Here is a 14,230-nt window from a genome sequence, read left to right on the forward strand (position 1 = left end):
CTGCGAGTAATTTAATAAGTCGGTACATAAGAATAACTTGCAGTTGCGTTAATACAGACGTGTGACAGACCATCGTATGGCCAACGAGGATATTCACATTGTTGCGATTTGTCCAGCTTATCGCGGCGCACTTGGATACATTCTCGGACACACTGTACGTTGTTGTATATTCTTTTCTTTTTTTCTGATATGATATGTAAATAATATTTGCATATATATATATATATATATTATAATATATATATTACGATATATATGCATAATATATTATATATTATAGTATTCATATATCATACATGCGCAGCAGAGATTTATTCGTTCGTGCGATGCTTCCGCCCAGCTCCGGTGGTGTTTAGTCAAATTCAAAGAGAAACCTCAATTCGTTTTCGTGCATTCAGCGCATTAGGGACGACGAGACGGCGCCTCGGAATCTCGTACACACTTAAAAGTATTTAATATCACTGTCCGCTCACGCCCGACCTTTTTCGCCGCGAGATACATTGGAAGCAAAGTGATTATTATGTAGATGGATCTCGAATACCGAACGTGAGCTCGCACCCTCAAACGCTCTCATTACGATTTGGCGCTCGTCGCCGTAGTGGGTACACAATAAAAATACCGCACTGCTTTACAGGCAATTTACGCTGCTCAAAACGATCAGGGGCTCATTGCGAATCTGGTCGAACGATAATATAACAATTAAAAGCGCTAAAATCGCGTTGTTGCGCACGACATATCCATCGGAGGGCACAAAGTAGGGAGTATTAAGAATTTTCCGAAAACAACAGATGTATATATATACACACACACACATATATATATATATATATACATTTATTGTACAATACGAACGTTTAAAAACGTAATCCTCTGATTATTTTGAACAGCATATCTTATTCCATCGCGATAAATATATATCTAGTTGAAAAATCAAAATTTGAACGTTTAACAAATTAATATTGTTATACATGAAAAAAAAAAAAAAAACATATCTTTCCTTATAAAATATATCGTAAAAAATTGTTGGATCTTTCATGATCTTGAATCTTGTTCACTCATAATTAATCCAACTAAATGAAAATCTAATAAATTCATCCGCGAGAGAGAGATAAAAGTCCGACGTATTTGAAATCCCGTTTGGGAGCAACTTTTTAATAAAAAGTACCGAGACTTAGACGCGTATTATTCGGGACAATAATGAAAATTTCAATAATAATAATAATAATAATAATAATAATAATAATAATAATAATAACAGATAGCTGTATCACTACTACTGAAAACAACGTCGAAGAGAAAAAATAATCTACCTTTTAAATATGGCCGTTGTGTAAACATTGATTAATAGAACTGTACAAGTGAATTCAAAATTGCACCCTGCTTCGATCGTGAATAGGTCTGTTTACTGATACCTCAATCTCGTCGGCGACGGCTGATAAATATCTCTGTTGATCTCGTAGTATTGTTACGCTAATATGACCGCCACACATACGCAATGTCCGCAACAATCTTCACAGCCTGCTGATTAATCCTTAACGACCCACTGTTCGGTAAATCCGGTTTACCTCGAGAGCCTGGGGACTCACACTCTGTTTCTTGAGAAGCGCGCGCGAATTGTTATACCTCGGGGATAACAAACTAATAACAACAAAAAGAAATAAAAAAAAAAACAAAAATCTTTCCAAGAGCGTTGAGTGATCGCGGACGTTGGGTCGTCAAGAATCAATATACATCCTCCGGATAACCGACTATCGAAGAATTACGACTTGCGTCGTAACAACGACGCAACTGTAAAGTCCAATGTGTGGCCGCGCGCATGCACGCACACGAGTCGTCCAAATGTATGTATGCGCGATGATGATCTGACCGTCGAAGCTCCCGTAGAGGAAGACGCGTGCGTTTTGTCCCGTCCGTATGGACTTTGAATGTCCTCGCAAGGGTATCGTGTTTTTGATCGTCAAGAAGCGTGTTCTCCCATTCGCAGTGTTCGTCTCCTCCATCTCTCCTCTTTTTCACTTCCTTCCTTATTGAATAATGTTCTATCTATTTACATCGAAGCCCTCGGGGTCGCACACCGGCACAGCGTGCCAGCTGTGGCTGACTGGGCTATCACGAGAGCACGGGACCGACTACCTCGGTCGCGTCCTTGCAGTCTTGAATAGATATCTGAGCAAGTTCGCTCACTATCTCCTCCTGCACCTCCTTCTTCAATATCGTATATCCTTGCTGAGCCTCCTCGTTCTCGCATGTTGCTTTGGCATTGGCCTTCACCTGGCCGTTCGTCTTCTTTTTGCCGGATGTCTCCTCGCCGGACGCGCTCGGGCTGATCTTGAATACGCTCTTGATGATGCTGTTCATCGTCGGCTGCGAGCGCTTCGGACTCTCTGACGCAAACGCGAACGAATTGTGCTTGTCGCCTTTGGCGATAAGCGCCCTACCCGTTCGCACGTTTCGTCTAGCAAACTTGTTAGGTTTTGCCTGAACTGCTGACTGCTGCGCTGACTGCTGCGCAGACTGCTGTGCAGACTGCTGTACTTCCGTCTCTTTCGCCTCTGGCGTAGCCGCGGGTTTCTCTACCTTTGCCGAATTCTCCTCGCACGTAGGCACGTAGGTATCGTCCACAGTACGCGCGGGTTCTTGGCTGTCACTGTTCTCCTGTTTAGTCAACGAATCCGAAAAATCCATGTCGGACTTGCCAGTCTCCTTCGGATCTTCGTTCGACTCCGTCATCGGAGCGACTTTCGACTCGTCTGCCTTCTCCATGGGAGTCTTATTATTTTCTGCGTGATTGTTCGTCTCCTGTCGCTCCGTCGGTATTTCCCTCTGTAGAACCTTAACGGGACTCTTCGGCTTCGCGCCGCTTTGATCGTCCTTCGTTTGGCAATTCCCGTAGGAGATGTGCGTCGGTGAATTTACTTGTCTCTTGGTGGCGTTATTCTTCTGAACCACTCCCATGTGCGGCCTGCCTGCTGTGCGCACGTTGAACGGCCCGGGCTGCTCGTATGACGGCTGCACATGATTTAAATGCATTTGTGGTGGCGGTTGCTGCTGCTGCTGCTGCTGCTGCTGCTGTTGCTGCTGCTGCTGTTGCATCCTGCGAATATCAACGTGCATCGCGTTATCCATACGCGGTGGTAGCGGTTGCTGCTGCTGTTGCTGCTGATACGAGATGTACGGTTGAAAGGGCGGGTTGATCGCCGATTGGCTATTTGCGGCCGGATTACCATATGCTAGATTCGAGTTGGGGTGCACGCTGGAGTTCACGTACTGCGGCATCATTTGCCTGGGCAACTGTTGAAACTGATACTGTGCCGTTGGATAGGCCGGGCAGCTCTGCTGCGGGATACCCGACACGATCTGACCGCCTCTGCCACGCTCACGATAGTTGTAACGATCGAGAGCTATTCGCGGATCGTTGCCGTGGTATTGCTGCGGCATTATCGGCCCGGACTGATAGATCTGATCGTTTTGTGGAATCACCGGGCTCGGAGGTTGGTGGTAGCTCTCAAAGTGCATACCGTCGCCAGTCATTGCCCTGCCGTACGCGATGCTCGAATGATACTGCGGCGGTTGAGGAGTGTACTCTTGCTGCTGCTGTTCCGGATATTGAGGGTACTGCGGTACGGAGGGTTGAGCGTCGATCCAGGTCTCCTGCTGGGGCGGCCGTTGCTCGCTGTCACGTATGGCTAGCACAGCGTTCCACACTTCCTTCAACTCGCCAGTGATATCGCGATCTTTCAAGATCGTGTAGTGACGAGTGAAGACTATGCCGGCGTTCATCGTCTCTATGAAGTCGAGTAGAAGCTCGATAAAGCTTCTACGCTTCTATCAGGAAATCATATATGCTGTGATATCATAGGTACACTGGATGTCACATTCATTTCACTTATTGATAAGACATCGCTTTGACACAAAGGTATACAAACAGTATCCTTACCTTTGGATCCTGAGCGTTTTTGCCACTTATTCGTAGAACCTCCGGATTGGCCATCACAGCGAAAACTACTGCTTCTGTCTTTGTGCGAGGCGGTGGCACTCTCATACCTCCATAGAGCGGTACAGGCAGTGAAGGTCTGCGAGGCATTGCAATCTTATCCCAAGACAGTACATTTACATAACAAGGTGCTGTACTGCCCTGTACCGAGAAAATCGACATTTATATAACACACAGGTGTCACGGATACCCAAGAGTTATATCAGCAATCCCTACAATAACAATACAGTTGACAAACAATGGCCTGATACCTGTATAAAATCCTGTATGCACATGTGCGGCTGCGGTGGGTTCTTAAAAACTCGCGCACCATTGCGTTTGATTCTGGTTACACCGCCTTCTGTCATCTCGCAGCTGAAAATTAACTACTGTGATCTCCAGAACCTTCTGTCTGTAAAATATTCTAATTATGCTACAGAGAATAAGATTCCTCTCGTGCAAGTTCTCCGATATCAATGGTACGTTCTAACAGAGAGAAGAGCAAAGAGGCTGCTCTATTCTTCGGGGATCAATCGAGTGTTGAGAGGAAATTGATACAGGAGGATACAACACCGAGGCCTCTGACAACATACAAACGCCTAAAAAGTTGACTGATCTATTCTCGCAGCTATTTTGAAATCAGTACAGCCTATTGCATGTGTGCAGTGCTCACTTTGGAGGATCACTTTGGGGGCCTCGGAGAGACTACTCGGCGGTATCCCAACTCAGGCACGCATCCACGATATTACAACATACACTCGACGAGGATGAGCGCGCGCGAACCGAAAACGCTTTGTGATCAATGTGGCGCGGCGAGTGTTCGGAATTGCACGGTATGACAGATGCGCCCGCGGATCCGAAGTGCCATAAGTGTCGCGCGACGCTCGCTAGCGAGCCGATAAACAATTATGTAACGCGGCGCCAGACAGGAGGACGATTTCACGAGCGTCCCCGACCAATCGAGGCCATCCGCACGACCGAGGTAACGCAGCCTGTCAACATAACCTGAAAACCGTGCGGAGCTCGAGCATCGGACTCCGTTCGTGCGCGTTCGTGGGTCACGTGACGCTCGGCGAGCGACGGCTCTTTCGAGCGAGAACGGCGTCGAGAGAGCGGTCTCTTCTCGACTGTGAGAATTCGCTCCGTGCCGACGCGAAGTGATATCGCACTCGTAGAGAATACTCAAATTACCATGAATTCGATGCGACGCATTGTCGGTTAGACTCGAGAGCCATCGTTCGTTTTGTTTATTATCTCGCTCGAGGCTGCGCGCGGCCTGCTGACAGACCATTGACAGCGTGCGCCCTCGCCTCGCAGCGGGTATCGACTCGAACCTGCTCTTCCACCAGTCCCGCGCGCCGGAAGTGACCGCTCGTCGGGCCGCCCAGCGAATTCCCTAGGTCGTATCTCGCGCGCATATCGAGAAAGCGCGCGACGCTTCGATACATCGATCGTGCGCGACCGCAGACTGCCGCCATTGGCCGCCATGGAGCCGAGCGAGTTTGTCCGGTAATTTGTTAGTCACCGGTAAACGGCTTCTGTTCTGATGTCGTGGATTTTGATGAGCATCGTCGTCTCGTCGAGAATTCACCGAGCGACTAATCGGACATGGTAATTGTTGTCTTGATTCATTTGTCGAAACGCCATGAAATACCGGTTAGACCGTTGGACTGGGGACCGTTGGATCGTTGGTTAAAACATACGTGGCGGATAAGCATTGAACGGACGCGCTTTTGACTGACAAACCGATATATGTATATATGATGATGTTTGTTTAGATATTCGCGAGGATCCAAGGATGCGAATCATGAGAACGAGAACCAGAAGGAGAAGGAGAAGGAGAAAAAGGAGGAGGAGGGCAAACGAGACTGAAGCAAAATCTTGGGCGAACTCGTAAACGTAAGTGACTCAATTTCCAAACTTTTTTCCGTGCCGACATTGGCGGACATGTTGAAACATGTCCGGACATGTCGCGACATGTGTCGCCAATGTTTAAGCGCTGTCACGATATCTTTTCGACAACTTTTCGACAAGCGTACGCAATAATAAGCAATAAGACGTGAACGACAATCAATCAACATATAAAAAATGAAAACAGCGCCTATCTGATTGAGCGGTCAGTCGTTGCTCTTATCTCGTTAATCTCACGGCGACACCGTTTCGTCGTCACCCGGCAATTCCGCGCGCGAGCGTGTGTTTATGTATACCCGACGAGCGGCAATTATAAATAGTTAGCATGACGAATAATGAAAGAGGCCGAGAGTACGGGGCTGTGGCGCGAGCGCCTCCTTAGACTGAAACTTGCTGTAGAGCTTGCGAGCGAGCGGCTCGGAGGACTGTAGTTAGCGACTATTAATATCATCGATCGGGATCGATAGTTCTGCCTGCGAGGCGTCATAATGATATGGTGGATGGTGCGGATCTCTCTGATACCCCGCCGATACGTCACGTACACCGGTAACGATGTACAAGTGGCGCCAATAATGCTCGCAAACATCGCGCCCTGCTGTACAATCTGTTATCGTTAACTCGCGCTCGGAACGTCCGCTAATGCCCGCCGCTAATGATCCGATATTAAGAAATAAAAAGATGACGTTACAACGGCGATACGGCATTGTGTTAAAATGTTCGCCGCGCGGGGCGCACCCTCGCGCAATTTCGTCCGGTAACAGCATTCGCTCCCTCTCTCTCTCTCTCTCTCTCTCTCTCTCTCTCTCTCTCTCTTTCTCTCTCTCCCCCCCCCCCTCTCTCTCTCTAAGCGGCGAAATTTTTTTGCCGACATTCAAAAAATAAATCAGTTCACCTACGCAACGTACGAAATCAGGCTTGTTTTACATTTAACTCGATCGAACATTGATCGAGTCGAATATCGATGAAACATTCGGTATAGAATTTTTTTATCCGCTGTTAACAGCAAATATTCGCAAGCAAATTTCACGAATCACGAAGGAATCACGTTATCGCTCGAACGACACCAAACTTCCTTTTGATTGACGATTGAGAAATTTCGCCGCGGGAACGAGGCGAACTCTAGCGTCAGTTTCTATCTCGCGCCGAGAATGAAGTTGAGACTGTAAAATAAATATTTTACACAAGCCAAGAACTCGTTTTTCACGTCTCTCGTACGAGAGACTTTCCAATCACAAGAGACCCGATTGTTTCAATTTACGGCCCACGGCTTATGTCTCGCGCCGACTATTCCAAGCATCGGCCGTTGAAAGCTTCTCGCCGATAACGCTCGCATGCAGGCATCGCTCGCACGCAGGAAGAAAAGCCCGCCGCGCGAGAAAGCTCTTGCGATTGTCGTGCGCTCGCGGTTCGCGCGAAATTGCACGTAGGATCAAAATCGCGGGTCCCCGCGTTAATGCCGCGCCGTCCCGATCGTCCCGCTCGATCCACCGGCACGATCTTACCTCTCTCGTAAGGACCCTGTAATGCGAAATAATGGGTATCCACCCACTCGATGAAAATTACATGAGACCGCGGGCCCTCGATCCAGCCACACACTCTCTCTCTCTCTCTCTCTTTCTCTCTCTCTCTCTCTCTCTCTCTCTCTCCCCCTCTCTCGTACGTCGAGCGCAGCTGAGAAGCACGTATGCCGCGAAACAGCGGGAGAGCGGGGGGGGGGAGGCGGAGAAGAGGGCGTAGGATAATTGTTTAGTAGGTGCGAACACCATAATTAAAATTTAAGAGATCCCCAGAGATACAGCGCCGCACCTTCGCATTGTTGCTGCTTGCGATGCGTCGCGGAGGGCCCCGCCGCAGATGATAAACGTCCGCATCTGTTCTCGCAAGTCGCAAGTTTGCGTGTGCGACCGTGTGTTTATTAACGTCCGAGAGATCAACGTGATTCTAATCGGTAGCCGAGAAATTAGATCTCGTAATTGGATAATCACCGCGCCATCCTTCGGTAACGTATCGCGTAAGGACTCACGATTACGAGAGCGATTAATTGACGTTGCACTTTATAGTGAAGCGTTTACACAATTTAGAGTGTTTAGGGTTTGATATTTGGTTATCTCGATATTCCAGCTATATTTAATCTTTATTCATAATTTTTAAGCAGTTGTTTATTGCCATTTTTTCTTTTCTCTTCATGTTGAACTTCGAAGGATTTAATCTCAACTCAATTTAGAATGTCTAGAATTTGATATTTGGTCATCTCGATGTTCTAGCTGTATCATGTAATTTCTTTAACAGTTAAAATATGTGAAGTAATTGAATATCGAATAATTAATACGGAAAAAGAATAAAATTCATGGATAAAACAAAGGAAGAAATCCCCAAATTCTTAATTCGTAATTTTTTCGTTTCGTTTTTGTGCGTTAGAAATTCTCGTGAAATTTGAAATTCTTAAAAAATTCGGAAATGAAAAAGCTGTGAAGGCAAAGATAGCAGTTTTGTGTCCATTAACGCTGAGCGTCAATAGATATTTACTTTGGAACTTCGTATAATAACAATCATCCTGCAAACAATAGTGAAAAGAATATATTAGGTAGGTGTCAATATAATGAAATTTGCGATACAGGAAGTATAATTTGAGAAAAAAAGAACCTAACAAGTTTTTTACGCTAACTTCCCAAACCGGTATTCACAATTGTGTTATTTATGAGCTTTGATCGAGGATATAATTAATGGCAGTCTCGCGTTCATGTATCATTATTCAGCTATTACAAAACAATATTACTTGTTTGAAATAGATACAGATGTTAGTTGATGAAATATAATTAATTATATTTACCGAAAGTAAGAAGATATTCCGAACAGCGAAATTTAAACCGACATTCGTGCTATGTCGTTATTTGATGAATAATTGTAGCTTCATAAATCTTACATCTATTTGTCAACTTGCATCTGGATTAGGTTTATATAACAGGAAATATTAATAACAGGTCTAAATAGCTCAACGATAATTCTTGAATACAAATGTGTAACTAATTATGCTTTCGAACAAAGATTTTAATAGTAATTCACAGTTGTGAATAATGATCTTAGAATTATCATTAGACACAAAAATCTGCGCAAGTGCGCATTTTTATGCATTTTGCTAATGATGCTTCTTAGATCTTAGTTTTGATTATATTAAAATTCATCAATATTCTCTTTCTATACTGCTGTCTAGTCTGTGTTGTCGTGTTGAATTTAAATTAAAATTTTTATTTGTAAATTCGCGAATAATTGCAGTTACTATATTATCCCGCTTATATTATATTATGTTTCTTCTCGAGCCTCTTTGTCTTTCGAGCCTCGAGCAGAATGTGCGGGATTAACGTGGAATTAAAATTTCGACTCGGGTCGAACGTTCGTCGTGAGTCAACATTTTTATATTCGCAAGTCGAATCGGACTATAACATGGAATTATCGTCTCATCGTAACATCGCAAGAATTCGCTTGAATTCAAGTGCACTTGTATTAAGTGTATGTATTATAGTAACTTCGTTATCGAATGTACAGATGCGGTCAGAATTTAACTCTTGACTGCGCGTATCTCGCGTTGCGCCGTAATGTGGTCACGATAATGATAGTGGGCAAAAACGCGGCTTTGGAAAGGAGGAAATCGCCAGGTGCGTTGTGCATGAGCCCTCCCCTCTCCTCCCTCCCCGTGAACCGTCTAGCCATTTAAATTAGTCAAGAGCAGGCTCCTTTCAAAAATTAATTGACGTATCGATTGGGGCGTCCCGCAAACACATTGTAACGATGTCGGTGTGGTGCCAGGGCTTCGGTTTACACTGCCGCATGAACAACGCTCGAATAATGACGTCGCGCTTCCGCCGGAGGCGTGATTAGGCGTGCGAACCGCACGAGGAAAACGCGAATCATTATCAATCCTCGACCAAAACAAGAAAGAAAGGAAGAGGAAAACGTTGAAGAGCTCTCGTTTTTCCAAACTCATCTCCATCGGATCGTACTCGCTGCCGTTGAATTGGCGTCTCGTCGGCGAAAAAATGAACATTTTTTATGAGATACACTGGCGGCACTGGCGAGGTAATTATTATTCGCGCTCGCGACAGTAATTACCGGAGCTCGGCGTCGAAGCGCTGCTGCAACGTAACGCATGATTTGGCAAACACAAAAAATAACGAAAAATAATAGGCGCTGCGAGAGGGAGACGACCCAGCGCTTGTAGATCGCGGAGATAACTGCCGATCGCTCGACAAACGAGAAAACTCGCCGCGCGTTCAATACACGTGCAAATTATCGAGCCGCGCCGTCGTCGACGTGACGAGCGTCCTTTGCGCGCGCGACGATCGCACCGTCTAGTTGCTCTCGTTGCATTCTTCATATTCGCTTGGGCCGAGTGTGCCACGCAAAAGTATCGGGCGTGCGACGCGATTGGGACGGACGCGCCGCATAATATAATAACGAACAAGGGACACGCGGATATAAAAATAAACGGCCGTACGCGCGCGCGCGCTCGAGAGAGAGGGAGAGAGAGAGAGAGAGAGAGAGAGAGAGAGAGTGAGCAACTCTCGACGCGCCACACGCAGAGACCGCGCGCGCGAGACGTGTTTATAGTAATGAGCCTTGTCGTTATTTGTCCAGCGAAGGGGATTTATCGAGATACCTCGTGAGATCTTGTTGCTCGATCTTTCCCTCCCTCGATGCGGTGTGTCCGCTTATTTTCTCCTTTGGTCTCCGCTAGCCTCCCCCTCACCGCGCACCGGCCGCTAGGTTGTTAACCCTCTCTCGCGCCTACGACACCCTGCGCGGCGAAAAAGGAACGAGGGGAGGCATCGATTTTATTGGTGACGAGAAAGGAGGAGAGAGACAAGACCGTCTCGAGCCCACCGAGATGATCTATCCTCGATGAGATATATCTTCCCCGCGAGACGGACAGAGAACGAGAAAGAGACGGCGAGATGAAGCTCTTCGCGCAGCTCGGGGAGAATTAGAATTTGTCGGGCGTGGTCGGATGATTTTTCAATCGTCATTATACGACCGCGAACCTCGCATTACGTTGCCGAAAAGTAACCTTAACTCTCGCGCGCGCGCTAATTAGCCATAATAACGCGCTCGCGTAATCGCGATTTAATATATGGTCGGCGCGATGTTTCCGCAACGGACGGAGAGCGAGTCCGAAGTGAAAAAGAGAAATTATTTGTCTCGCGTCGCTTTTCGCGAAAATCATCACGTGTGTTTGTAAACCCGGTCGTGCGCGGCACTTGCCGCCGTTATAAATCGACTTTCCTCCCATCCGCCGGCCGCGGCGGTAGAAGCAAATTAACGTGATTTTACAAAACGATCGTTTTTAATGGTTATTTATGCAAAATAATAGCTGTCGCGGGCGGCCGAGCGCGCTCGCGCTTGTCACGTCCGTCCGGGCGGCCGGCGTCGCCTGGAGAATTTCCAGGTGTCCGCGCGTCGCGCGCGATTAATTCGTCTCCTCGCGCTTCAACACCGCGTCCGAATCCGAGCGCGAGAAAAGAAGGTGGGGGGGAGGGGGGGGGATCGATCGCCGAACGTACGTTTCGTCTATCGCACGCACTAACACTCCCTGACAGTTCTCCGTCTGGCAGCCGCCATCGTGGCTGGCAACCGCAGAGTGTTTCAATAAGGAGGCGAGTCGACGGCGAGTGTGCAGGTCGCCGTGCGTGCACGGGATATCGCGCCTTATTCGCGAATAAGGTGCACGTCAACGTGACTAAAGAGGCCTCGTTACCATAATCGTCCAGGCTCGAGGTGTATTCTTAAATCTGGCAAGCCAACACCTAAACACGGTCATCATCGCTTCGCGGTATAATAAGATCACATCGCGGCCGGGGCCCGAACGCCGAGGCCCCTTTCCCTCCCCCTTCCGCCGCCCCCTCGTGACCCTCGTGGCCCAGCGGGACGCGTCAGGTCGATTCAGTCGGAATGACGTTTCTCCGCCGCGTGAGCGCCGTTCTTGCCGAAAACTGTCGTGAAACCTGACACCGCTGACTCTCACTTTGCTCTCCAATACTGCGGCGGGGGGGGGGGGGGGGCCACAAAAGTTCAATCGTCGTCGGCGATTGACGGCGAAATTCTGGGACGTTCGGTATTAAAGATTGCAAGCGGGCCCGCCGCCGGTGATATTCCTCGGGATCGAGGAGGACGAAAGAGACGTAAGAGAATCGTACGTACGAATATTTCCTCCGTCGTCGGGGAAAAATCGAACGGACACGAGAACGTTGTGAATGCGATGTTCCGCGGATAGCACACTCGATCGATGCGCTGCCGATAGCGGGAGGGGAGGGGAGGGGAGGGGATTTCTCAATTTAACGTTGCAAATTGCATAAATCGCGCGAACACACCGCGAGGTGTGAACGGTACGCTGGCGAACACACGCCGGGCGATTTGAAAGTCGCGAGAGCTCTCCGCCGCATCTCGCCGAAAGTTTTTCGGCTTGCCGATCGGCGACGGAGGTGGCGCGTTGGGGCCTGGGCCGAATCGACCTGATGCTATTTAAGAGCGACGAGATGGACGAGCGAGATGATTACCGGCGGTTTAAAGATGATCCGCCGATCGAGGGACGCCTACTCGGGATACCTGCAGTTTGCCGCGCGCTTATTAAGGTTATCCTCCCGTCGGATCACTGTAATACGCTCGTAATGTGTGACAATTCGGATGATTTGCATCCTTGGACGCGGAAGACATAAAGCCATCAAGCGGGGCAATCACGAGCGGCTCCGGCTCGGAGGTGCATCGATCTATTAAGCGTCTTCGCGAAAACTGCAAGGCGCACGCACGTGTGCCCCGCGGATCAGATTACTTTGCCGGGTGGTACATTCCCTTCTTTTCTTCTCTCCTTCTTTCCCCCCTTTCTATCTTCTCTCCTTCCCTTTCGTGCACACGAGTGGTTCCCCTCTTTTCATTTCTTTCTCTCCTCTTCTTTTCTTTTTAATTTCATACGCACGCGCGTCCACTCTTGCGCGGGGAAAAAATTGATTCACGAACGGGTAGACGGAAGACTACCCCAGGGTGTGGAGGAGGGGGCACACTATTGGCTTCGCGAAAACGATGGGGCTCGTATAATAATCAGACGCGATCGGCCACGAGAACCGCGTCCGGGGTTACACGTGCATAATTATAACGTTACGAAAATTACGCCCGCGCGTAATTACCTATGCCGCTCTCTCTCTCTCTCTCTCTCCCCCCTCTCTCTCTCTCTCTCCCCCCCCTCTCTCTCTCTCCCCCCTCTCTCTCTCTCTCTCTCTCTCTCTCTCTCGGTGGAAATAATTTATCTCACGTTATTTTAGAATAACATTCCCCGCGTGCAAGAATAATAATGCTTTTTCGCAAGCAAACGGGAGAGGGAAGGAAATGTGATCGTTTCGAACGTGAGATATTACGGTTTGTATTTACATTTGTAATCATTGCTGCTCGCGTTGTAGTGCGTGATTCTGCGTAATAAAAGGTAATTTATACGATTTTTATTTTATCGGATAGGGGTGGAACACGTTTTCCTTCTCGTTGTGGAAATGTGATAGAGCACGATTTTCTCTCATGTAAATTATTACGCGATTATAAACCTGCACGCGCTATTTGCTCGAGCTACACAGTCCTACGGCGCTAACTTGAGAGAGAGATGAACGCAATGTGATTATATATTGCTAGAAATAAATTTCTTTGTTTTTTAATCAAACGTCCGATACAACTCGCCTCGTGTCTCTTTGTCGTCCGTATCGGCGACTACTCGATATTAGAAAATTAATGTCGTGCTTTTTTACTTAACGACACGACCTCACGAAACGTAACGTCTGTAACCTCATTGAATGTCGCGAAAAAAAAGATGTCGCTTGCACGAGCAAAAAAGGAGACATCGTGGGATTTCTCACGAATTGTCGGGGTATAACTGGTCGCGTCGTATCGGTCGGAGGAGGCGTTCGAAGTTGCAGGTACGCGCAGACGCGTTAATGGCCGCGAAAGAGAGAACGAGAGAGGAGAGCCTCGATGTCATTTCTTGTTTGCGATGTGTTGTTGCCAGCGTGAGATATATCGAGCCTAATGACAGGCCGCTTCACGCCGCCATGCGGCATCCTCACGCCCCACGAAAGAGCGTTCGTACTTTTCGTTTTCCTTTTCTCTGTTCTCGCTTCGCGAAATTTTCTTTTCGGACGCGCGCCACCTGAATTCCGAACCACACTGTCCGCTTCCGCGAAGAAAGAGCAATTATTTTAATTCGCAGCATTATCGCCCGTCCGGCGATTACGCGCAATTGTTTAATTCGCGTGTCGCGCGCGCGCGCGCGCGCGTCAACCGTTTACGTGCAATTGACTCATTTCGCACGAATCGCAC

At 47.8% G+C, this 14,230-nt stretch overlaps 1 protein-coding gene across 2 annotated transcripts; it reads right to left on the reverse strand.

The window, feature by feature from the left end:
• Positions 1-1,030: 1,030 nt before the first annotated feature.
• Positions 1,031-5,278, reverse strand: LOC105183719 (vacuolar protein sorting-associated protein 27). Of its 2 annotated transcripts, none has more exons than XM_011142032.3 (4): positions 5,165-5,278; positions 4,246-4,348; positions 3,938-4,135; positions 1,031-3,825 (listed from the first exon to the last, which is right to left on the reverse strand). In XM_011142032.3, the coding sequence occupies exons 1-4, from the start codon at positions 5,206-5,208 to the stop codon at positions 2,110-2,112; spliced, it is 2,061 nt and encodes a 686-aa protein (XP_011140334.2). In that variant the 5' UTR covers positions 5,209-5,278; the 3' UTR covers positions 1,031-2,109. The 2 variants fall into 2 exon arrangements, with proteins under 2 accessions (XP_011140334.2, XP_011140335.2); XM_011142033.3 differs by lacking the exon at positions 5,165-5,278 and adding an exon at positions 4,647-5,127 and having other exon boundaries at positions 1,032-3,825.
• Between the last annotated feature and the right edge of the window lie 8,952 nt (positions 5,279-14,230).

Source organism: Harpegnathos saltator, unplaced genomic scaffold (genome assembly GCF_003227715.2).
Source record: "Harpegnathos saltator strain DR-91 unplaced genomic scaffold, Hsal_v8.6 scaffold672, whole genome shotgun sequence".
Lineage (NCBI taxonomy): Eukaryota > Metazoa > Arthropoda > Insecta > Hymenoptera > Formicidae > Harpegnathos > Harpegnathos saltator.

Coding starts and splice junctions, on each gene's coding strand:
- LOC105183719 (XM_011142032.3), bottom strand. CDS start 5,208: ATGGCTCTCGAGTCTAACCGACAATGCGTCGCATCGAATTCATG. Junction 4,136..4,245: donor GCATACAGGATTTTATACAG/GTATCAGGCCAT, acceptor TTCTCGGTACAG/GGCAGTACAGCACCTTGTTA. Junction 3,826..3,937: donor AAAACGCTCAGGATCCAAAG/GTAAGGATACTG, acceptor ATTTCCTGATAG/AAGCGTAGAAGCTTTATCGA.